A 23394-nucleotide genomic window follows, 5' to 3' on the forward strand; every position below is an offset into this window, starting at 1 on the left:
TTTGACCTCTGGACTTCATTTTTGCTGTGGTCAGGACACCATCTCTCACATGGCAGAGTCATACGGCTTTCAGTATGAGTTAGTGCAGTACAAGTGGCCCCGTTGGCTCCACCAGCAGACTGAGAAGCAGAGGATTATCTGGGGATATAAGATCCTCTTCCTGGATGTTCTATTCCCTTTAGCTGTGGACAAGATCATCTTTGTGGATGCCGACCAGGTAAAGATCAATCAGAAATGACGTAGGAAACCGCTATATTGGAGTGTGCAACTGAAAGCAAGACTTTTTGAAGTGTCATCTGTTCTTTGGCTGCTTACCAAAGTCTGTCTTTGCTGCGTGTTGCAGATAGTTCGAGCTGATTTGAAAGAGTTGAGGGATTTAGACTTGGAGGGTGCTCCTTATGGCTACACACCATTTTGTGATAGCCGCAGAGAGATGGAAGGGTATCGTTTCTGGAAAACTGGATATTGGGCGTCACATCTGGGACACAGGAAGTACCACATCAGGTAAACTTCTACTAATCATTTGATCTCTGACGTTTTGTATTTTGCTGAGAAGATCAGCAACTGCCCTGAATGTTTGCCACTTGCGAATGTCTCTCACTGTAAAATGATGGACTTTAAATTGTTTGATAATGGCCTTATAACCCTTCCCAGATTGATGGACAGCAACAATTGCTTCTCTAAGATCACTGATGATGTCTTTTCCTCCACTGCATTTTGTTAATTCCTATGCACACTGTTTCCACAATTGGCTTAGTGTTTTTGCTAAATAAATAATGCCATGGATTAATATGGTGTCATACACCTTAGAACTGAACATTTAACTTCTAGTGAGAAGCCGTTTACATAGGTGGGCTTAGAGTTAAGTGCTTTATTTTTGTATACAGTCATGGCACATATAAAATCATAAATCACTGTCATGAATACAATGTTCTGCTCCTTGCTAGGCTTGTGGTATTGAATTCTCCTTCTGTCAGTGTGATGGCTAATCAGACAGCGAGGCAGCCAGTGGATGAACAGAGAGCAGAACGTTTCACTTCACCACCGACTGATAGTGTCGGAACAAGAAAAGTCAGAAAACCACAGCGACTTGATTGGATACCAGCGTGGTGCTAAGCTCCAAAGAGCAGGACAAAAGCAGCAAAGATGAGAGATGATCAGTGAGACCAGGAAAAACACGAGGCATTGAATATCCTCTGGGAGACTTAAATCTAATAAGTGTTAAGTGAAACTACATATTCTGCACCTCTGGGTTTATTAATATAGTGTGTCAGGTACAATAATGTGAATGCGGCTGGGGTATTTATCTTCATTTACTTTTTTTTTCATTCCGGTGGGATTTCCCCTTTCAGGAAATGGATTTCTAACACCTGCTTTCCATGTCTCCTCTCTCTCTCTCTCTCTCCGCTCATATTTCTTCCAGCGCCTTATATGTAGTCGATTTGAAGAAGTTCCGTAAAATTGCAGCCGGGGACAGATTACGAGGCCAGTACCAAGCCTTGAGCCAAGACCCAAACAGTCTGTCTAACCTGGACCAGGTATATAACTCAGGCATAGTGCTGTTGGATTACGTGTTGCAGAGTTTGCTCCTTCAAGACTTAATTCGTTTTGTGATATTTGTAGGACCTTCCTAACAACATGATTCACCAGGTAGCCATCAAGTCTCTTCCTCAGGAGTGGCTGTGGTGTGAGACATGGTGTGATGATACCTCTAAAACCACTGCTAAGACTATAGACCTGGTGAGTCGCACAGCAATTAGATTTGACTGCGTAATACTAAATAATAATGTGGGAGGCTAAGCGGGACACATGGTCTTTGCTGAAAAATTCAGCTTCAAATGAAATTGTTCCTTTTATTGAGATTGTAAAATCCACAAGTGTCTTCTTTAAGTTCTTTTTGGGTTAATTGAAAAATATCTCTGTGCTCCTTTATACGCCTTATTATCTGCTTTATTTGTTGTGATACCGTGCTGCAGCTGCTACAGCTCTAAAATGCAAGAGCATCCTCGCTGCCACAATTGTCCATGAGGCATTGGTATTTAGGAAGCAGCCGAGGAGCAATCCTGCAGCGTCCTAAACTAATTTAGAGAATTACTGGACAGGCTCCAGTAGACTGGAATAGGAAGTATTGTTTCATTGTAGTATAGGTCACCACTTGGTAATTCAGACACAAGACATAGCCTAATGTCCTTTTAACCGAATTGGAAATCAAATAAGGTTTAAATGCCTGTCACAGACAGCGCTGAGAATGACGATCTGACTCGTTGGGATAGAGCATCACTGGCAGCATGACTGATGTGTTTTTATCTGCTTTTCTCACTTAGTGCAATAACCCAATGACTAAGGAACCCAAGCTGGTGGCTGCAGCGAGGATTGTGCCCGAGTGGGTTGAATATGACAGGGAGATCAAAGAGCTGCTGAGACGGATCCAGGAACAGGAAGACACAACAACACAAAAACAGATTCCTGCTGCCTCACAACATAAAAAAGGTTACTAATGATATATTTATAGGGCTACAAAGTCTTTCTGCTCTTCTGCATGGTTATTCTTACCCCTTCTCTTACCACTGTGATCATTCTCTGCATTTCTTTCCAACTTTCTCCCCTCCACACTCTTCACAGCAGACAACCACCGTGATGAACTTTAGTGTCTGCCAGCACCACGCTGAAGAGGAAGGAGGCAGGCACCTTTTGCACACAGGCCACCTGTGAAGCTTGAAGACAGACAGTTCCATCTAAACATAGCCATGGAGTGTTACATCTCCAGCTGGAGGAGGATGTGATATTTTCAGATGCCATACCTGCTTCTGCACTCGGTACATCTTAGAGAATCAACACGTGGTGTAATTGTTAACTGCCAGCCGTGAACTCGTGGTGTGCTGAGCACTACAGACACATCTTGTTAAGTAAGTGGTTCCTGAAAAATGAAGCTAAAACAGAGAGTAAAAGCGTGAGGCCAGTAAGTGGCTTTATTAGGTATGTGTTGAAGGACAAACAGTGGGCATTTATTGCACTGATAATGTGAGCAAAGAATTCAATTAGCAAAGGCACATTTCTACGAATCTAATTTAACCTTTCTTTGAAAATTTTAAAAGCTACTTTTACATCTTCTTAATTTATAATTATGAAAACATTATGACTGAATTGCCAAATGAAAGTTTTTAAAAATTGCTTTTCAAGTTGTTACATAAAAAAGTGTTAAACGTCTTTGAATCTACGCACCTGAAATGTAAAGCTCCCCTCGGCAGACATTTAGGAAACAACGTTTCTCCTGCAGCAGTCCCCTCTCCTATTTTTGCCACCCAATGATGTACAGCATGTTCTGAAGGAAGAATTATCCTTCATCATATTATATTACTTTTATTACCTGGCCCAAAAAGACCTGTAATTGGCCATAGGCTTTTGTCCCTGCCTAGATTTTCCAGTCCAGTTCCCTCTCAGACCACGGAAATGACAACACACTGAAAGGTTTTTCTGGATACCAGAAAAGTTATCTGCCCAGGCTTTAAGTTACAAATTTTATCTTGGTCAGCTGCTTGTCCAAAGACAGGGGGTGTATCTTCAGCTATTGGCGTTATTTTTACATTATTTTGGGGGATAAAATACATTTTTTTAACCGTAGCAAACATCGAATATCAGTATACAAACTATGCTGCTCTTGTATTTCAAAGACTGCGACATGGATCGTAGGTGGGTGAAGGTGTAGTCTTTGTCCCAAGCACATGTAGCTCTGTCATCAGTTCTGTCCCCTCAGGTGTAGCCATGCATTCACCTCTATGGTGCAAACCATTGTTTTTTTTCTTTTCTATGATTTAAGGAAACGTGTAATGTCAAAAAAAGAAACTCTAAAAAGTTGTTTAAAATCACTAATTGTTCTTTTGATGTTTTCTCTCGACTCCAAAAATTCTTTTTTAACCATGTGATGAAAAAGTATTGCCTTGTTAGATGGTAAAGTATTAACTTGTTTCTTCAGTTATATCTCAGTGTTTGAGTAAAAGCCCACATTCGACCTGGAGAGGTGAAGAAAAACATTTAGCTTAAAAATAAATGTAAAAGCAGAGCAGTACAACTGCTGCCATCTTCGTGTCCCGTGCACACGCTGTGAGACAACTGAGAGCCAGGCAGGAAAAAAAAGAGTGTGGTGTAACATATGACTTTAGTTCAGCAGCCAGGAGGGGTGTACTGTGAAGCAAGTTTAACATCGCAAGGCTTTTTCTTTGCATTAGCTCACCATAAAAGCTAAAGCCTGAATCAGATATAATCAGAGTGTGATGACAGTGGTTGTAAATGTTATTTGTTAGCCCAGGCCCTTTTACTTAGGCTTCAGGCCTGGGCCCACACTTAAGAAAATGGACCAACTCACTTCAGCCAAGATCGGGGTGTTCTCCAAAGGCAAGGGTTGGCTGCTTTTTACTTCTACTGCAAATGCTCTTCTCTACATTTTCAAGCTTGAGTACACATTAATTTGCAAATAAATCATCTTTTATTGAATGAATTAAGGTAGCCTGAAATTAAATAAAGTCATTACAGTAATCTTTATCTCCAGCTGCACCATTAAACTGATGTAAACATTAATCAGTTAATAAGATGTATAGGATTCTGAAAAGGGCCATCCTGCATAATCAGTATGCAGTTTATTTCTGGTAAATTTGTGGTAGTCGTGTTCTTTCATGATTTTGAAAGCAGAGCACTGCTACTCTTCAGTGAAGGTAAATAAATACTTCCTTAGCCAGTAAAATAGTTATTAAATTGAAAATAGGTTACATTTGTAATATTGGCTCAAAAGCCTGGAAACTTTTTTTTATACACCAGTTTTAAAGGATGTCTTTATTTCTGTTTGATTTTTCTGATTTATATATCATATACACATATTCAAGTACTACTTAAGTACCCACTGAAGTAACTACATGGCTACCACCACTGTGGAATGAAGGAGGTGATTATCATTTTGACTTTTTGTTAAAACCTACATTACTGTTATTGACTGAGCTTTCACTGTGATAAATAGTCAACCAATAATCAAATAACTGCAATACCAACAGTATAAAACTGACTTTGCAGCAAATCAGAACCAATCGTAAGGATATTTATGCATTTTGCGCATCATCAGTTGACTATATGTGGATTCTGCCGGTTTACTGCTACTGTATTAATGTGCATCTCTGTGGGTTTATATATAACACAGTAATCCCACAGCGGAGCGTCTATGTCATTCTTTAAAAACTTGTGAAAACATGGCAGTCTTTACAGCAGCCCGTCATTCAGAACTGTCAAAACTGTGAGCAGGTGAGGAGTGCATTGTAAGTAGAGAGCCACCTTGGTGACATTGAAATCTCCCGTCTGTAGTGTCATAATTCTTCTAGCCCATTCATCTTGCTTTGTGGTACATCCCTCAGGCGAGACTTTAATATTACGGATGAAAAACTCCTCATTTGCACACTTAAGGTCACGGTTTATGGATGGTAGGGGATTTTAAGTTATTACAATATGTTTACATGTTATGAGTCTTCAACTTCACTGTACTTCTACAGTTTTTCTTTGTGTTTTTTTGTTTCAATTCCACAATGAACTAGTTTTGTCTCAGGAATCAACTGTCCCAAGATCAGTGTTGCTGCTGGACTGAAGCAAACGGTAGATTTTTCTGTCTTAAAAGTGAACATTACAGAAAACGGGCCCAGGAAGGCTGCTCTCAGGGCACCCATCTTTCACTGTGCTGTGTCAAACTGAACTGTTTATATTACTGTTTGGTGGATCAAGAATAAACCTTTGCTATAAAACGTCATTGCAAAAATTGTTTGCGAGTTGTGCTCACCACTGAGGTCAGTTAATGATTCATGGTCCAAAAGATGTATTTGAGGAGATTTTCTTGGTCTATTCTTCAATATATATACACTTTCAGCGTGAATTTCAGTAGTCTCTGTCGATGTCGGTTAAAAAATGCTCTCGATTCAATTTAATGTACATAAATAGCTCTTTATTTACAGTTCAAAAAACCCTCCATTCATACAAAAATAATACTGTACCTCTGTACAAATACATTCCTACGAATGGATGTGAAGTGATTGTACAATTTGTGGAGAGGATACAAGAGTAAGATCTGACAGATAAAAGCCACTTCACACAAGTCTGATTTTTGTAAGCAGAGTTGGAGACCTTTTCCCCCAAAGTTTTGATTTCCACAGCAAAGATGCATTTTTAATTAATTAGACTCACTGAATCAAGTCACCTTATGCTCCACATTTTTATGATACTTGTGAACAGTCTTTTTATGCCAGTGATCTCCCTTTTAAATAGGGAGGAAAGTACAAATATTCACTCCAGCTGTGCTGAAGAGTAAGCCGCCTCAGTTGAAGTTGAATTTGAAGTTAAAGGGCCCGGAGCCAAACGGATTGAAACCCTGAAAGCCGTGGAAACCGCCGTGGAAGTGATGATGATGGTGCCCCTGCTGGCTCTCTGGATCCATGGGGTCTTCTCCGTGGTCAAACTTGGTTCTCATCTCTAGGAAAACGTGAAGATTCTTGTCACACACTTGAATTAGAAATCAGTGTCTCTTTTTCTAAAACCATTAGTGTTAGAGCTGTAGAGAACAATCTAAAGGGTAATGGTAAACGGTACAGCAACTCTTGAAGTGATTTAGGCTTGCATTAACAACTTTCAACACACACACACACACACACACACACACAACCTGGATCAGTGAGAACCTCCTTAGCCTGAGCGATGTCTATGAACTTCTTCTCTGCCTTCTTCTTTTCCTCCGGATCCTGGAAGTTGTCCGGGTGCCACTGTTGTGCCAGTTTCCTGTAGGCTCTGATAATCTCCTTTTTCTGGGCAGTTCTGTGACCACGGGGACAGCATTGTCAGCACATTTGTCAAAGATAAGAACAGCTTTTCTTTTCTCATTTTGACATAAGCCGGACCTAAAGTGTCAGAGTTAGTTTTCTAGCTCCAGTGTAATACAAATGCCTCCATGGCGGTAAATTTGTATTCCATCTTAGATTATCAGTAGACCCTTTAAACTCAAAAATGTTCAAAAGACATCAATAATAAAATATTCAAGAGCAGTGATGTTTTGGCCTGATAAAAAAGCAACCTTAAAGCAAACCAGCGGTCTTTCATAAGAAAACTACTTTTTAAGTTTAAATTCTCCCCCAACTGATTGGCAATAATGTGTTACATTTTCTTGCTGAACTTGATCTGCAAAAATTCCCAAATCCATTGACCAATTCCCACCTCTTCACTCCAAGGATCTTATAATAATCCCTCTTCTGAGACTGTTTGAGTAGCCGCTGTGCTCTTTCCAGACCTTCTTTGATGTGACGGTCCCCCTCGCTGTGTTTTGCAGCAGTCTCGTAATCTTTAACAGCTGAAGAGGACAAAAAAGGAGTACAATGAAATTAGTATTATTTATTCACTGAAAATTAATAATGTGATGTAAACAATACCTTAACTGAAAAAAAAAAATCTTTGATTTAACTGCTCTAACACCAATCTACAGTATATCCAGCTTCCTGCTCCTCCCCTGCCCTTATGTAAAAGTTCATTCATTCAAATACAAGAAACTTAATATTATATGCAGATGATTTTGGATGCTGGCATTGTGCTGTTCAGTTTTGACTTAAACACTTAATCAGTTCCACCTTATCCCCATCTTCTGCTTTAAGTAACCCTGCTTCAGGGGATCAGCTGCTGTGTGAAAGACTTAGTTTATACTAATAAGCCAAGGCTTCTGGGGGCTTCCCATGATGCAGTGAGTTTTTCTTTTTCACTCACTATATGGTATTTATACACCACTCTCCATTTAATCGTCCATGTCTTTTATCCTGTCTTCCTCTCATCACCCCCAGCCAGTCGTGGCAGACAGCGTTCCCTCCCTGAGCCTGATTTTGGGGGGTTTCTTAATGTAAGAAAATTTTGTACATTACTTTTTTTCTTCCCGCTGTCCCCAGTGGTTGCTCATAGGGTGTTGTTTGATTGCTGGGGTTCTCTCTTTATTGTCGGGTCTACAAATGAGGACAGACTTCTCAGAGAGAACGCGTTACTCTCTGAACGGTGAAGAGCGGCATCACCTGCGCCGATTTAAACACACCTTACTTGCTGGAGAATTGATTCCTTTAGTACAGACACATTTTTAAATAAATAAAAATACCTGCACAAGGTATGGCAATTAAAATTTCAGAAACTATCCAGCTGTCAGAGCAATGGTTGACTTGTATCTGAAACCGAAGAACCATGGTAGTGGCAATTAAATTAAAATAGCTTAAATTCACAGCAGACGCTTAAAGAAACGTAACAAATGATTGTTATCAGTAGTGAAGCACGGGATCCACAAAAATCCACTTTGTGATATTACGTCACTAGTGTCCTTGAATAAACTTTCATATTAAGGCTGTTTGTATGCACACGTTTGTCTGCTTTGAGGCTTGTTTACCCTCTGTGGTGAATTAACACCCGTGTTTTCTAACAGGCAAAAATCCCACACAAGGTCTGGCTTCACTACCTGCTGATGTGTTTATGCCATGGTGATTACAACACACGCAGACTTAGTTCAGCCAGCATCACCCGCTGGGGTGATGCTGCTCAATATTCTTTGAGAAGAATATTATTACTGTCAGGCTGACTTGCCTGGACTGATGGCAGCAGTTACTGTGGGTTTAATTGGATGGATACATGGGTGTGTTTTATTGTAAGAGTTGAAATAAAGGCTTAGTAGATGCGAGCCTTCAATAATGATATGGGTGTTGCCAGTTATACAGTCTAATTTAAGCACAGAGGTTTAATTTATCTTTATTTTTTTTTGTAGCCAACATTTTCTTTATGCATATGTTGACCTTTGTTTCTAACATCTGAGTTTAAAGCTGAGATACAACTAATATTTAATACTGCAGAGCAGAAACACAATTTACCCAGTGATTTTGCAAATGCATCGTTCTCCATCACTAAAAATCTACTAAAGCGAGAGTTGCAGCATTTTGCTCTCCAACAGCAAAGTGCTCCTGATGTTTCTTCAACTGTCTGTGCCAATTTGGTATTTTTATCACTTGCCACAATGAACACAGAAGCACACAGGAGCTCAGACACAGGGCTCTAGCTGTGAGCAGTTTCACCCACCTGCTGTTCAAACCTTCTGTTTGTAAAGGTAAGCCAATCAGATTTAGAAAAAAAATGACCTTAAATGGAGAGGAGCTAAAATAGCTAATTTCATAGAATTTAAACAGAGGGGCTGCACCACAGCCCAGTACATGAATCATTTGATCTTCAAATGCTGCAGAGACCAAGAAATTTGCATTGTCTCAACTAATCGTGTACTCATAAAGCCAATATGTTTCAAAATTATATCATCTGCTTCTGCATAATGCTTCAAGTATTGCTTTAAGTCCTCACCCTTTAACAATTGTCCAAACATTCAAAATGTGTCTGTACATTTGAGCTGCTGAATATAGTCACTGGTTACACTGTTTGTCATTATTTAATATACCTTATTTAATATACCTTATTTAATATACCTTCAAGCTAACACTAACCAGCTCGAGTGCTACAGCACCAAAGGTTTGGCTATTACAATATCAGCCTGTATACAAACATGTTGAGATGGGTGTGGTGGTTTTCATTACATTTTAAATTTAATTGACAGATACACAAAGTGTAGGCAGGGATTTTGATAAAAATATGCACTGGTCTGTTGCACAGCAGTAGCTGAACATCAGGTGACAGGTAAAATGATTAGTGGGAGACTATTCCTGCAGATTTCACCATCTGCCATCATTTCTGCAATTTGACAAGAGATGGGGAGACCGTTGTTTCAGCCTAATCCCACCTCCTTCTGTCAGTAAAGCGTTAAGGATAGTAAGAGCTGAGTGTGTGTGTGTGTGTGTGTGTGTGTGTGCACTTTCTGCCACTGAAGCTTCATGTTTGAAAAACAAGTAATTTTGCACACTTGCTCTGCCAGCAGTGCTGGGCAGGTCTACATCTCGCAGGTTATATTTACCTCCAACACTCGGCTCCACATTTAATTCTAATCATGCTGTATGTAATAAGGTGCTCTCAGGGTTGGTGACGTTTGTCTTCTCTGGCTTGAGATCTGTTAGCTGTATGCTTCAACCAAATTCAAAATGAAGATTCTCATATTTAGCCACACATGTAACCTGCACTGTGCTTATCTAAATTCAAAAATAGAAGGCATTTGGTAATTAACAGACAGATTGTATCGAATGAGGCAGAAGGTAATTAGATGTTAGAATCTCTCTCTTCTGTCTGAAAAACAATATTTTTGGTTTACATGCAAAAATTAATTTGCAGGATGTTCTCTACATACAGTTATGAGATCTGAAGGAAGCTGCTTAAATGAGGTTTCACTGACGCCTAACTTTGTTTCACTCTGCATACTGTGTTGTGTTACAAGGACCCCTTGTGTTGGGCTCCTAGCATGGCAACAGTTACAGGTAGTGCACAAGAGCTTGGGTAATTACAGTCAAGTGCAAAAAGCACACCTGTACCGCTTTCAGACAAACTCACAGGTTAAACAGCAGTCAGGAGCTGATAATCAAATGCACTCGATTAACTGATCTGCAACAAATGTGAACGCCTCCATAAAAGGAGTGTTGGCAGTCTCCCGGTCTGGAGCATTCTTGTGTGTGCGCCAACACAATGCCAAGGAGGGAAGACATCATCAGTGATCTTAGACGAGCAACGGTTGTTGCCCATCAATCTGAGGAGGGTAATGGTAAGTGCACCATTCTGCAGTGAGAAAGATTATTCACAAGCGGAAAACATTCAAGACAGCTGTCAATCTTCCTACGAGTGAACATCCCAGCCAATTCACCTCAAGGTCAGACTGTGCAACACTCAAAAATACTGCAAAACACCCCAAGAGTGCCATCTCAGACTATACAGGCCTCAGTCGCATGTTAAATGTTAAAGTTCACAACATGACAACTAGAAAAGAACCAAACAAGCATAGAAATATGGCCCATTCAAAGTCCAGACCTCACCCACTTTAAAATGTCATAATCAACAGTTATAGAGGCTGTAGTTTGCATAAGTTCATCTGAAATACATTAACGTGTGTTTCAAACATTTTTCCTGCTCAGTTCTTAAATTTAAAGTGAGAAAAACATTTCTAAGGTATAAAACAAATAACTTCAGACTCAGCAGCAAACATGTAGTTCAGTTGGTCCTTATAAGCTTCATTATGAGGCAGAGCTGCTATGCTGAATGGCATTTGAGTTTCAGGTTGTACCCAATAAAGTCAGTAAGACTAATCGTTGTGTTCTCATCACAAAACTTCAATTGAATTTCAGCATCTACAGCGCTGCAGGCTCCAAGATTGGAAGTGTAACAGCTTTTGTGAAGCTGATCTGTAATTACCACTTTGCAGATGCAAAGTTGCAGTTTGCACACATGTCTGTCGAGAATCAGTGAAGGTGACTTCTGTCCAGTTTACAGTTCACCATGTTATTCTTGTAGATTAACGTGACAGTCTTATGATAGTCTGTGTGTGTGCCAAAAAATGCATTTTGTGAAGTCATAGTATCCCTGACCTTTAACCTCTAGATTCTGATGACTTAATCTTTGAGTGATTGTTTTTGCCAAATGTAAAGAAATTCTATCCAAACATTGCTGAGTGCGCTCAAAAGCAGGACAGACATAAAACAAACACCCAAACTGAACTGAAGACGAACAGGCCATCTGCACACAAGCTTCAAAATAATGCCACGCTCCATTTTGAGTGGGAAACCTTTAGCTGGAATGCCCCCTAAAGTTGGATTTCTCATTAGGAAAGTTGGATCAGCAACACAGACCCTGACTTTGCAATGCAAGACTGTGGCGGTGGGGTTTGTTTTGCTGGATCAGCTGTAGGAAGAAGTGTTTGGGAGCCGTGCCAGCTGGGAGAGAGTGGTACACCTGCATGCATCTGCTAATTAACCTCTCTCCCTGTATAGGAGGAGTGGAGTCAGAGGAGAGTGTGCGCCGTGGAGCACAGCAAGCGGCTGCACAGTGGCCGAGTACGAGAGGCAGACGGCGCTCTGAAGTAGGGCAACTCAGCAAAGCAAGCATTTTCCCCCCCTGTACTAATTACAATAACGAACTGTGTGTATGTGAGCAATTCAAGTTTCTCCTCACTCTGCTTACTGAGGAGAACCCACAAGGCAACTAGTGCTACAAAGACATCAGCAGCACTAAACGGCTACTTGTAATCTACGCTGCTGCTGCTGTGCATTTATGACTCTCTAAACAATCCATAGAGAGAGCTAATAACACTGCAGCGTTTTTAAGCACCAATAAACAAGCATTGTGTTCAACTTTTCAGGTATCCGACAAAACACCACTTCTTTTTCCGATGACTTCCGATTTCCGAGATAAAGAGAATGTGACTCAAGTGTGCGAGTAACTGTACACAAGCATTACCAAGGTGCTTGCTGAGTGGTGAGACCTCATTATGCTATCCAGTTAGCAGGAACTGAACTTTCAAAATAAGAGCAAGGAAACTGGTCACTAAGGCTACGTTCACACTGCAGGCGAAAGCGCATCAAATCCGATTTTTTTGACCCTATGCGACCCATATCCGATCATGGTATGACAGTGTGAACGGCACAAATCCGATATTTTCAAATCTGATCTGGGTCACTTTCGTATGTGGTACTGAATCCGATACATATCCGATGTTTCAGAAAGCGACTGCTGTTTGAACGGTCAAGTCGCATTAAATCCGTCTTTTACGTCACTGACACAAGACAGACGCCAATTATCAGCGCCCGAGAAGACATCGCGAACGCTTCCTGGCCATCCGGTGAAAACTGCTGGGGAGACAACGTTGGAGAAACGTTAACATTTTATTTGTACTGCATAATCTGCAGATTCTGACAGAAATCTGCAACTATCCTTTGAAGCACCGCTCCTCTCTAAAACAGCAATAAGGATAATTATTAGGTTATCTACATTATTATGTAAATAACAAAATAACTTAAAGCAAAAATTGGGAAACGTGAAGTCCGAAGTCTTTAAATTAAGGGCCATCAGTCAAACAATATTGTTTGCTCTGGGTCTAAACAGAGCGCGTTGTGTGTGACATCTTCTTTTGCGCATGCGGGCCGCTTTGAGCGTTCACACTAGAGCGCCTTTGCTGTCGCATTTTATTTGTAGTGTGAACGAGCAGACAAAAAAAAAAAAAAAAAAAAAATCGGATTTGATCAAAAAATCGGAATTGAGCATTAAGACCTGCAGTGTGAACGTAGCCTAATAAATCAATTTCTTTTTGTATCAGACTTTGGAAAATGAAAGTCTAAAACTATAGCCAACTATTGTGACGTCAATGCATGGGAAACATAAATGGTAAATATTAATCTAGAATTTCTTCATTTGGTGAAGTGCAAGTGAATGACAATTATAATCTATGACTTTATAAAGTGCATATATATTTGTACTATTGTGTTTTTATTCACTGATGCAGGGATTCTATTCAGCTGATGTGTTCCTGTTTGCTTATTGTGCCCAAGTCAGTCCAGCCAGCAGACAAAATGTTGCCCACCCTCGATCTTGAAGGACTTTGATGCAGCTACATATGTCGAGCTTACCTTCCTCATACTGTTCATCTTGGAGATAGGCCTCAGCTCTGTCCTTCAGCACATTAACATTCGCAGGATTGGACTTTAGGACTTCGCTACAGACTGAGATTGCTCTGCTAGCCTGCTGGGCCTGGTCATAACAAAGAAAAACCGAAGCTTGGATAGATCCTTTAATAAAAGCACAGCGGCCTAACACATCGCAGTAAAGGGGCTTACCTGTGTTAGCGCATGGCAGATTCGCTCCTTGGCAAGAAGCAAGAAATGTTGCACATTGGGCTCGGTCGTTATCACCGCCTCGTACTTGCTCACTGCGTCTTCATACCTAAAGGAAGCGGGAGGCGATTATGTGACGCTGGCAAAACAGGGGATTGCAACATGGATCACTGCACCCACAAACACCACACATCGTTAATTTCTCTTTTAAGTCTTGTAAATATGAAACCTTATATATGTCAAACATGATGTGACATCCATTCACGTTAAGATGGGATTTGCACGCCTCTTTGTAAAACCAGAGAAGTGGGGGAGCCTGAGGATAAGAGAGCCGTCATTGTACAGCTGATGCAATCCCCGGTATTCAGATGGGATATTATTTTATATTTACAGAGATGAAGACTTTCCTGACACATTTCTATCTTTGTGAGGACGCTCAATGATATGCTGTTAGCCGTACCCCTTTACTCTTACCACTTAAACCAGCACTCTAAAGGTTCACCAAAACGACATTATTCCTGAGGATTCAATTTAAACTCGTGCTCATAAAAATGTTTTCATGAACTTACAAACACACCTTTGTTCTTGGATGTATTCCTCAGCAGCTTGGATCTGTTTGTTGAGCTTCTTCACTTGCTTGTAATGGCTGTAACACTGCTTGTGATCAGGATCCAACTTCAAGCACTCACGCACCTCACTGGAGATCATAGGACAGAGGAAAGGTGAGGCTGAAAAGGCCAACTTTCAATGGTGACGACATGAACAGAATGACAATAACACACCAGATTTACAGTAAATAAACCCTAATGTACAAATGCATGATCATTAGTAACCAGTGTTGGGTAAGTTACTTTAAATTAGTAACTTAGTTACATTACTAGTTACTTCTATCAAAAGTAACTCAGTTACTTCAAGTCACTTGTTACTTTCAAAGTAACTAGTTACTAGGGAAAGTAACTTTGGTTTTTCTCTGAATTCTTTTGTTAATGTGTTGCTTCCGTAACTGGTAACCAGCCAGATTGCCAGTCTTCTAGCTTGCTTACTTGCCACAAGTGCACTGTGCCACCTACCAATAGAAAGGAAAAGATAATGTGCATATTTCCACGAGAGAAATCCCACGGCTGGACCGTCATTGACCGCCGCCATGATTCTAGCCTACGTCACAGCGTCATGTGCGCTTTTTACATCCAACACAAAAACTGCAGTCGTGGTGCTTTCGATTGTACTCAGAACTCGGAAATTCTGCCTTCTGAATAGGAAGATGTAGGCAACAGAGGAGAATGAGAGGAGAAGAGGCAGCTGTGCAGCAAAGACACAGAATAAATCCAGCTTTGTGTCTTTTTCCATTGTAGCATAAGTCCGGGACAAACTGCGTTCCTTTTCACCTCAATACGAAACGCGTAATATTTTCTCTGAATACGAGACGATTCCGTTTTTTAGGAATCGTCTCGTATTCCGTTTTTTAGGGGACGGTTCCGTCTTTTAGGGGACGGTTGGTAACTCTAATAACTAACCTTATGAACAAAATAAAGTTCAACATCAGTAACATCATAGCACCCACCCAGCTGTATAGAAACTCCGTTATGCTAGCTAGTACCCAGTACGAAAAAGTCAGCATAACGAAAATAAACTGCACCTAAACTTGGTTTATATCTGACCCAGATAGACTGCAGGTCATAACTTCTTACCTGAAGTTCAATTCACCTGACACTCGGACCGGCGGCCGCTTCGGGTCTCTCCTTTTGCCTCCCCTTTCCCTCATCCACCTGCTGGCCTCCACCACTTGCTAATGTTACTGAATCTGTGGAAGCTCCGTGATAGCCACCACACGAAGTAACCAATAACGAGCCTATCTAAATCCCAGTAACGATTAACGTGTTCCTGGTTTTGGCATAATAACTAGTTACCGTGCTCGTTACCACAATAATAACGTAGTAAATGTAACGCGTTACTTAATAACGCGTTAGTCCCTACACTGTTAGTAACTTACTTATGTCATCTATGGCTATAGTCTTTCTAATGATGATGATGATGATGATAACAATAATAATAATAATAAACTTGACAGCGATAGCAATGAGAAGGCCAGTCACTGAAACAGCAGTCCACATCATCATCATACACACATTTGTAATGTTGAGGGTGGAAATGCATTCGTCACTGACATTCATCAGAATAGAAAGATGCTATTTTATAAAATATAAAAGTATCTACACAAGAATTTTCAATATTAATTTCAGTTGTGTTCTGAAATCCATGAAGGCTATGCCTTTGTGAAGCCATACGCTGCTCTCTGTACCACTATGTTTGGTTCACTTCTTGTTTTGCAATTTTAACACTTAATTGCAAACTTCTGCAGACAGTCGACTTCAACATTAGAGCCTTTACTGTGCGCCCACTCACAGCACCTTAAATAAGCACAAGTTCTGGGGGGTTTTGTGGGCCACATGAACCGTTGCAGTACTACTCAGCTATTTTGACCTCTTGACTCCATTTCCTCCTCAAAACTTACATTCAAGCTAAAGTGTTGCCTTTTCTGACACAGAGGAGGAAATCTAGCACACTTCACTCATGCATATTACTGAAAGTGGTGAAAATTTGACTTCCAGAGAGTGGGCAAAAGTGCATGGCTGTACAAAAAGACAACTCTTTTAAGATAATAGCAAAATTTAAAAGCCGGTTTACCAGACTATGAATGAGCTACCCACTATACTGCACTCCTATGAAGTGTAAATCCAATATATTTCTTAAGAAAAAATAACTAAGATTAAATCATTATCAGAAATGTTCCTGCTATTTTTTTTAATTTAGAATAAAAGCTTTGTGATTAGTAGAGTATCAACCATAGTGACATGCTGCCTTATTGTGGCATTGCCACAGTGTGAACAGCAGCAGGGAGCTTCTTGAAAGCAAACAGTCTGCAAGTGAGTCCTTACCTGAGGGACATCTCATGGTCTCCAAGACTATAGTAGATGGTGCTCAGCTTGTAGAAAGCCTGGGTATTGTCATTCTTTAACTTGGATGCAGCTTTAAGGTCGCTGATAGCTTTCCCCATCTCTCCCATCTGAATGAAACACTCTGCTCGCATCTCACGAGAGGTCACATCCCAAATGCACGTCTGCAACAGTCGGACAATAACGCTTACAGACTTCAGGTGATACGCAAATGCTCTGTGCTCTCTGTATCGATGATAATGCAGAAAATCCTATGTTTGTGGGAAAATCAGTCAATACTGGCAAGGAATGTCTCTCACCTCGATGACAGTGTCAAGCTGTGCAGCAGCTGTCACATAATCCTTGTCGTCGAAGCTCTGGCGTGACTGAGCCACCAGGCGCTGAATTTCATCTGATTTTGTCAGCTGGCTGTGGGCCTCCTTCTCTTCTTTGTCGCTGGGGTTGGACTTCAGCTAGAAGATTTCAAGGCATTACGCTAAGTACTAATGTAGCTAAAGAAAATGTGATTCCATCTCTCATAGATGTATTCCAATTTGAGATTTCTGTGCCATCTTCTGCCTCCTGAAAATAGTACTTATCACTGCAGTGCTTGCCAGTCCCTGCACAGATTACGTTATAATGAATCTCGTTGCAGAGGTCATCATATTCACAAGAGCCATCTCAGCTAATGGCACAACTCCTACAAATAGACCTATCTACTCTTTAAATGGTTCCTGCTAGCTCAGCTAAGGGAAGAGCATAAATGTGACGCATTACACCAGGCCAATGTTGTGGACTGCTGAAGCAGCAGAACAGCCTGCACCTCTGGCCCGTTCCCTCAACAGTATACCAGCAAAACGATGTCCACAAAAAATAAAAAAAAATAGACTGCAGAAGCTCAGATGTAATCTTTCCCCCTGGAGGCAAAAGAACTCTTTGCACTCTTGATGGAGGATGAATCTCAGCTTAAAATTAAATACTTTTCCATACTTTAGGCAATTCCAGAAATAGACTATTAAAAGTATTCCAAGGCTGTGATCATTCAGTGTAGCATACATAAGAACATAAGAATGATTATGGGACTAATCATTAAGCTTCAACTTGAAGTTCAGAGCTTGCTGGTGGTGGTTTCAGGGAAGTGTTGACAAGTGACCATAAACAAGCCTATGACCTGCATACTTTAAGGTCAAAGTGACACCATGTGAACTGTTCATCCAAGTCCCTGGCACTTAGGGCTGTGCGATATGACCAAAATCTCTTATCCGAAGACATTTCTCATCCCGATAATGATATATAATCGCAAAATAGTGCATTTTCTGTAAATTCTGTGAATCTCAGGCAACTCGACTTGTGTGAAGTGTAAATAGCTGGGTGTCGTGTACCTGCAGTCGAGTGTTTTGACTTTGACTTGTCTTTATTACATGGCACACTGCAGGGAAAAGCCTGTTCTAACCTTTGGGTGTAAGGTTTGTTTTGAGCACCTGGGGGCTCTTTTTTGCTTCTCGTAAACTCTTTCTATACTCTGCTAGAAAAGGTTTGTTGTGTCTGTGCTGGGGACCAGTTCTGTGCTCCGTGTCAGACTTTTCATAACCAAACCATATCCATGTATAAAACGAGTGTAATATGAAAAAGATGGATGTTTTAATATCATCCATCTGATCCTATTATTCTTCATATTGTACAGCCCGATTGGAACCTAAGACTTATTCACAGACATGGCAAGGCCATTTACTGTATGATTTTAGGTGGCAGTATGTGATTCTAATTGGACATGCATTTACAAATTCAAGCCTCTAAAATGGTGCGAGAATGCTCAAATGAGCGTTCCCCATTATTTACATCTAGTAAGTAAACTCAAATATACATGACCCCCCTTCCCTGTTCTTTTAAGGCTTTCAACTTCCCTGGTGTTTCACTGCGAAGAACCTTGTGTTTTGTAAAGTGCATTTACCCTGTCATTATCCAAAAATCTCACACTGTTGTTCCTCACTGTAGTGTTATAAGTGTTATACAATACTATAATACTACCACTATAATACTAGCTCATGTTCTATGTTCTGTAAAGGAAAATTAAGTTTCATTCAGCGGCATTTATCTCTTCAAACACACCCCTCACAGTGCTTTTTAATCTGTTATCTTGAAATCCACCACAAGGAGGACACTGTATAGACAACCATGAATACACGTTTTTGTACTTATATTTATCATTCTGAAAAAAAAGACTACTGCAACGTTACTACGGCCATAGATCAACACTGACACCTCCTGGTGAACTGTTGTTTCTCTCACAAGTGTCTGCCCCAGCATAGTTTTGCTTTAAAAGGGGGTATTGCTTTACTTACCACCTTCTTGAAGTCACTCTCCGCTTCATCCAGCTTTCCCTGCTTCAGAAGAAGATTTCCTCTCTGAAGCCGTGCCTGTTGAGTGAGACACATCAAGAATTTGTTTCGCATATAAAATAAAGAGTTATCAACAGGCTTCCAGACCGACTGATTTCCCAGCGCGGCTGGGCCCGCAGCCGAAATAAAAAGATAATGTTGCCAGATGTTTGCATGCTTTATCTAATTATTTGCATAGATTTATCACAGAGTTCTGCCTTAAAGGTTAGTCTGCAGTATGACACGAAGTATTGCTTTGAAATTCTATTTTCTGTCAAATTTACATTTTAAGTGACCATCTGTTAAAAACATTTCTGAAGAAATAAACATTAGACAAACAGTAAAGACAACAACTTACAGATGTGAAGTCCGGTTTGAGTTCAATGACTCTGCTTAAATCAGGCAATGCTGATTTTGACTTCCCCATTGCTAAAAACACTGTAGCTCTTCTGTAGTATGCCATGTAGTTTTGGGGATCTCTATCTGTAAAATGCCAATGAAACTGTCACTTTAGAAGAAACCTTTTGGGAAAATCCAAGGCATTTTTTTAGTGTTGTTAGCATGTCTCTGACACTCACCCACAGCTGCATGGAAATGAGAGAGGGCATCAGCTAGCTGGCCAGCAGCAAGAAGTTTCTTCCCCATCTCCATGTGATTGTCCACACTCCCATCCTTGCCACATTTCCCTCCTTAAAAAACAAATAGAACAAATCATAGTGCAACAAAACAACACTGAGCATATTTTTTACTCATTCAAGTAATGCAATAATCAGATTTTATTTAAAAATTCCTGTAAATGACCCGCCCAAAAATGTAAATCACATCAATAACAAGAGCAACGGCAACAGCTTTCCCCACAGTAATTGGTAAAGACTTTCACATGTACCTAGGTTTCTTACAAGCTTAAAGACGTTCACGAGCAAGCATAATCAAAGAAGCAGTTTTATCTATCATCTTTTATTCTTTAGGCTCAAACCAGCTAGCTTTAAGTAATAAAATTGACCCAGTCAGTAACTAGCTAGCTTAACGTCAGCTAATAATATTAGCGATTTCACAAGCTAATGCTGTCAGTGACATTACCCATGTAATAAAGTTGTCTGAACTTTAACCCGAGTTCAAGTTAGTGGTAGCATTCACTAGCTATAAATGTAAAGTACACCTAGCAAACGTCTTACCTTGAAACCTAATATCAATCAAAACAAGAACATATGGGAAGTACGTCAGTATTTTGTGAGCCACATGGTCGATGGAAACCATGGTTAAAGTTGTCTCTCTCTGGACACGTCCCGCAGACTTCAGCTGTCACTGTTTTAACCAGTTCTCCGCTTATTTCGCTACAATCCCATGTGTTGGCGGATGGCTACATTTCTTCTCTTTTTCCCAGCCACTGTAGACCAGCATACGCAACCGACCGGTCGTGGGTGATCGTGATTGGCTGAATTATATGGAAAACCCCGCCCACATCTGTTGGTTCAACAGAGAGCAGCCACGGCAGCACAACAGGGTCAGTGTGCGCGCGTGTGTGCGTGCGCGCTTGCGTTGGTCGGTGGTTCTTATGGACGTACACTAGTCACCTTATATTTGAGGAAAAAAGTATATCAACTAGAATGGAAACCGTAATTTTGACATTAAGATTTTATCTTTTTAAAAAATCTTTACTTACTTGTATCTCTTATTTGTAGCAGTTAATTATGTGGATTTTTCTCCTTTTTTTTAACGTTTCCCAAACATATAAGTGTCAAATCTTTATGGTAAAAGGGAAAGACCCTGGCTTCTAAAGACAATTTACAAATACAGAAGTTCTCCTTGGTTTATGGCTGGGCCAGAGACAGAACGAAAAAAGACAATAAACGAGTTAGTAAACACTGACACTTTTTAAACTGTTTCTTAAAAGTATTAACCTGCAACCCAACGTTTTATGGAACAAGAAAAAAAGGAAATTAGTACTTATAGTCTACTATATTTAACAACCTTTTATGACTGTGCCCTGGCAGTGCTACAAAGGCCTCCAGGACTTTAAGGGTTAAGGTACTTAACCCTTTTTGAGCTGACTACAGCAATACATGCTTTATAAACTTAAAAATGAAAAGTAACTTTTACTAATAAACTATCATATAATGAATTCACTGAAAATATACAACAGTTACACATTTTCATCTTGTATTCTCTCAGTTTGTAGTTTTTATTAATGTCATAGTTTCAAAGGACTCTCATAAATAGTTTGAAACTATATGATCATTAAGTATTACTGTGTCTACTGTATAAAGTGCAATTAAAAAAGGAGACAAAGACCATAACACATCCCCACCAAAAAGCTTTCTCAAATAGTTTTTAATAGATTAGGACAAAAACCAGCTTGGGTCTTCTCTAGTCCTTGATCCCCCAAACTTAAGACAAAGAAGGAACAGGAAACAAAGAAAGTGTGGCATGCAGCATCCACAAATCAAGGCCAAGTTATTTCAATCACCAAATGAAGCAGCATTTATTATTAATAGCAACCATGTGTTAAACTAAATGCTCTTAAATAGTTTAAGTGGATTTCCACAAACATATGGACGGCCCTGCATATGATCATTGTGCAGAAATTTGTTACATTAAAAGAACATAACATCTATAATGAGATGACCAGCAGAATGCTAAACACAGCAACGAAGCCAACCAAAAGTAAATTGTCATGACCTCACAAACAGTTACATACATAGACAGTGACCCTAAACATTATATATATATATATATATATATATATATATATATATATATATATATATATATATATATATATATATATATATATATATAAACTCTGCAGATGAATGAGTTATATTTTGGAGCATTTTTGATTTATTTCAATATGCATCCTGGACAGGGCAAAATCATGGTTTACATGTGGAATCAAGGCAGTCATTTACATGAAAAGGGAAAGACCAGCTCTGAATCGAGGAGGGGGCTTGAGGGTTCATCTTTCACCAATGTTGTAAGCGCAGCCCAACTCTATGTGAATGGTACCCATCGCCACTGATGAATTGTCATTGATCAATGGTCTTTGATCAGTGGTTGTTGATCAATGATCATGACAATTTGGATATTAATGATCAAGAAACTGAACTCACAGCCTATTGTTCGCCAGTGGTGCTAGTTTTAGTCATTATGCAAATGTACTGTTTATAAAATTGGTGATACCAATACCAATAATAATCCGAAAATTCTACTCTTCATTAAACCCAACTGTCATGGTCCCCATGCCTCTCTGACTGGGTCATGTTTGCCACAGGTTTGTTTTGTTTTATCTCTCTCTCTCCTGCTTGCCTGGGCGGAGCTCATTGTGGGCTCTCGCTCTGGGCTCTCGCCCTGTCGCTGATCTGCTTTACCCTATTTAACGCTGTGGCACGGAGCAGTCAGCGCTGGAACGTTGAACCTCCCGTGTTCATGCTCTTAGCTCTCCTTTTAAAAAGAAAAGACTCTCTCAGTGTTTAATGGTGTATTGAATCTAATCGAGCTCTCTCTGTTTAGATCTCCCTGGAACTGGTGGTGGACCCTTACCTGTGATCCCTGAGCGTGTCGGCATAAGTGGTAATCGGAGCAAGCGTGGGTGAGGACAAGTGACTGTGCGAGAGAAGAGGAGTGGCGGACTCTGGACTGTGTGAAAAGTGAGCGTGGATTCCCTCCCTTCCATCCCCTGGAGCCCTGGACCACTACCCCTTTCACTGTATATACGTATCACTGTGGTTTCACTTTGTGTCAATAAATTGTCACCCTTTTGATTGCCAAAATGCTGTCTGCGCTTGAATGTATCCCTTAGCCATGACACCAACAGGCGTGGAGCAGCTTTACACACTCTTAAACAAGTCAGAGGTAGTTCTACCACCAATCTCCAATGCAGGCCCCCATTTAAAAATAAATGAATAAAAGGTACTTTGATTGAAGTGTAGCAGAACTCCCCAATCCAAATGAAGAGTTTTTCTAAATTTCAGTCAACATTTCAAACTGGGGTTTTCAAGATGGCAGCTTGAAGTGAGGTTTTACCAGGGAGTGCTAGCACGCCAGTTCGCTGATTTTACACTAGCTATAACACGGATACTAACTATCTGTAAGTCTGGGATGAGCATCAGCAACCATTTTTTGAAACAGTCCGACAACATGCCGCAAGGAAAGTTGTAGTGTCTGACACTGCGGAGAAGCTAATGAGGGAACTAGCATGGGAACCGACACGGAGTTGGATATTAGATTGGAACCAGCGGTCCGCGAGGTAATCCGGGAAGTAACTGTGAACCTCACTAAAGTCATTGAAGATAAACTTGGACCAGT

The 23394-nt window shown here is 40.3% G+C and overlaps 2 protein-coding genes across 6 annotated transcripts in view; one reads left to right on the forward strand and one right to left on the reverse strand.

Annotated features, from left to right (window-relative positions):
* The window catches only part of uggt2 (UDP-glucose glycoprotein glucosyltransferase 2), a 43589-nt gene extending 37807 nt beyond the window's left edge, over window positions 1-5782 (forward strand). For 4 of the 5 annotated variants that reach the window (XM_084954732.1, XM_084954735.1, XM_084954733.1 and 1 more), the window contains 6 exons: window positions 35-217; window positions 344-504; window positions 1424-1538; window positions 1624-1740; window positions 2325-2490; window positions 2623-5782. In XM_084954732.1, the coding sequence (XP_084810858.1) occupies window positions 35-217; window positions 344-504; window positions 1424-1538; window positions 1624-1740; window positions 2325-2490; window positions 2623-2648 (768 nt within the window). In that variant the 3' untranslated portion in view covers window positions 2649-5782. The remainder of the gene's footprint in view (window positions 1-34; window positions 218-343; window positions 505-1423; window positions 1539-1623; window positions 1741-2324; window positions 2491-2622) is intronic. The other variant, XM_084954734.1, reaches the window with a different exon arrangement.
* Window positions 5783-5952: 170 nt separating this feature from the next.
* dnajc3a (DnaJ (Hsp40) homolog, subfamily C, member 3a) lies at window positions 5953-20520 on the reverse strand. Its single transcript, XM_084954739.1, has 12 exons — window positions 20265-20520; window positions 19668-19778; window positions 19448-19572; window positions 19054-19128; window positions 17032-17184; window positions 16715-16896; window positions 14356-14475; window positions 13782-13887; window positions 13575-13695; window positions 7234-7366; window positions 6689-6837; window positions 5953-6498 (listed from the first exon to the last, which is right to left on the reverse strand). Exons 1-12 carry the CDS (start codon window positions 20344-20346, stop codon window positions 6344-6346), a joined length of 1512 nt encoding a protein of 503 aa, XP_084810865.1. The 5' UTR covers window positions 20347-20520; the 3' UTR covers window positions 5953-6343.
* Window positions 20521-23394: the final 2874 nt, after the last annotated feature.

Source organism: Perissodus microlepis, chromosome 16 (genome assembly GCF_051167445.1).
Source record: "Perissodus microlepis isolate ML-2025 ecotype Zambia chromosome 16, ASM5116744v1, whole genome shotgun sequence".
NCBI lineage: Eukaryota > Metazoa > Chordata > Actinopteri > Cichliformes > Cichlidae > Perissodus > Perissodus microlepis.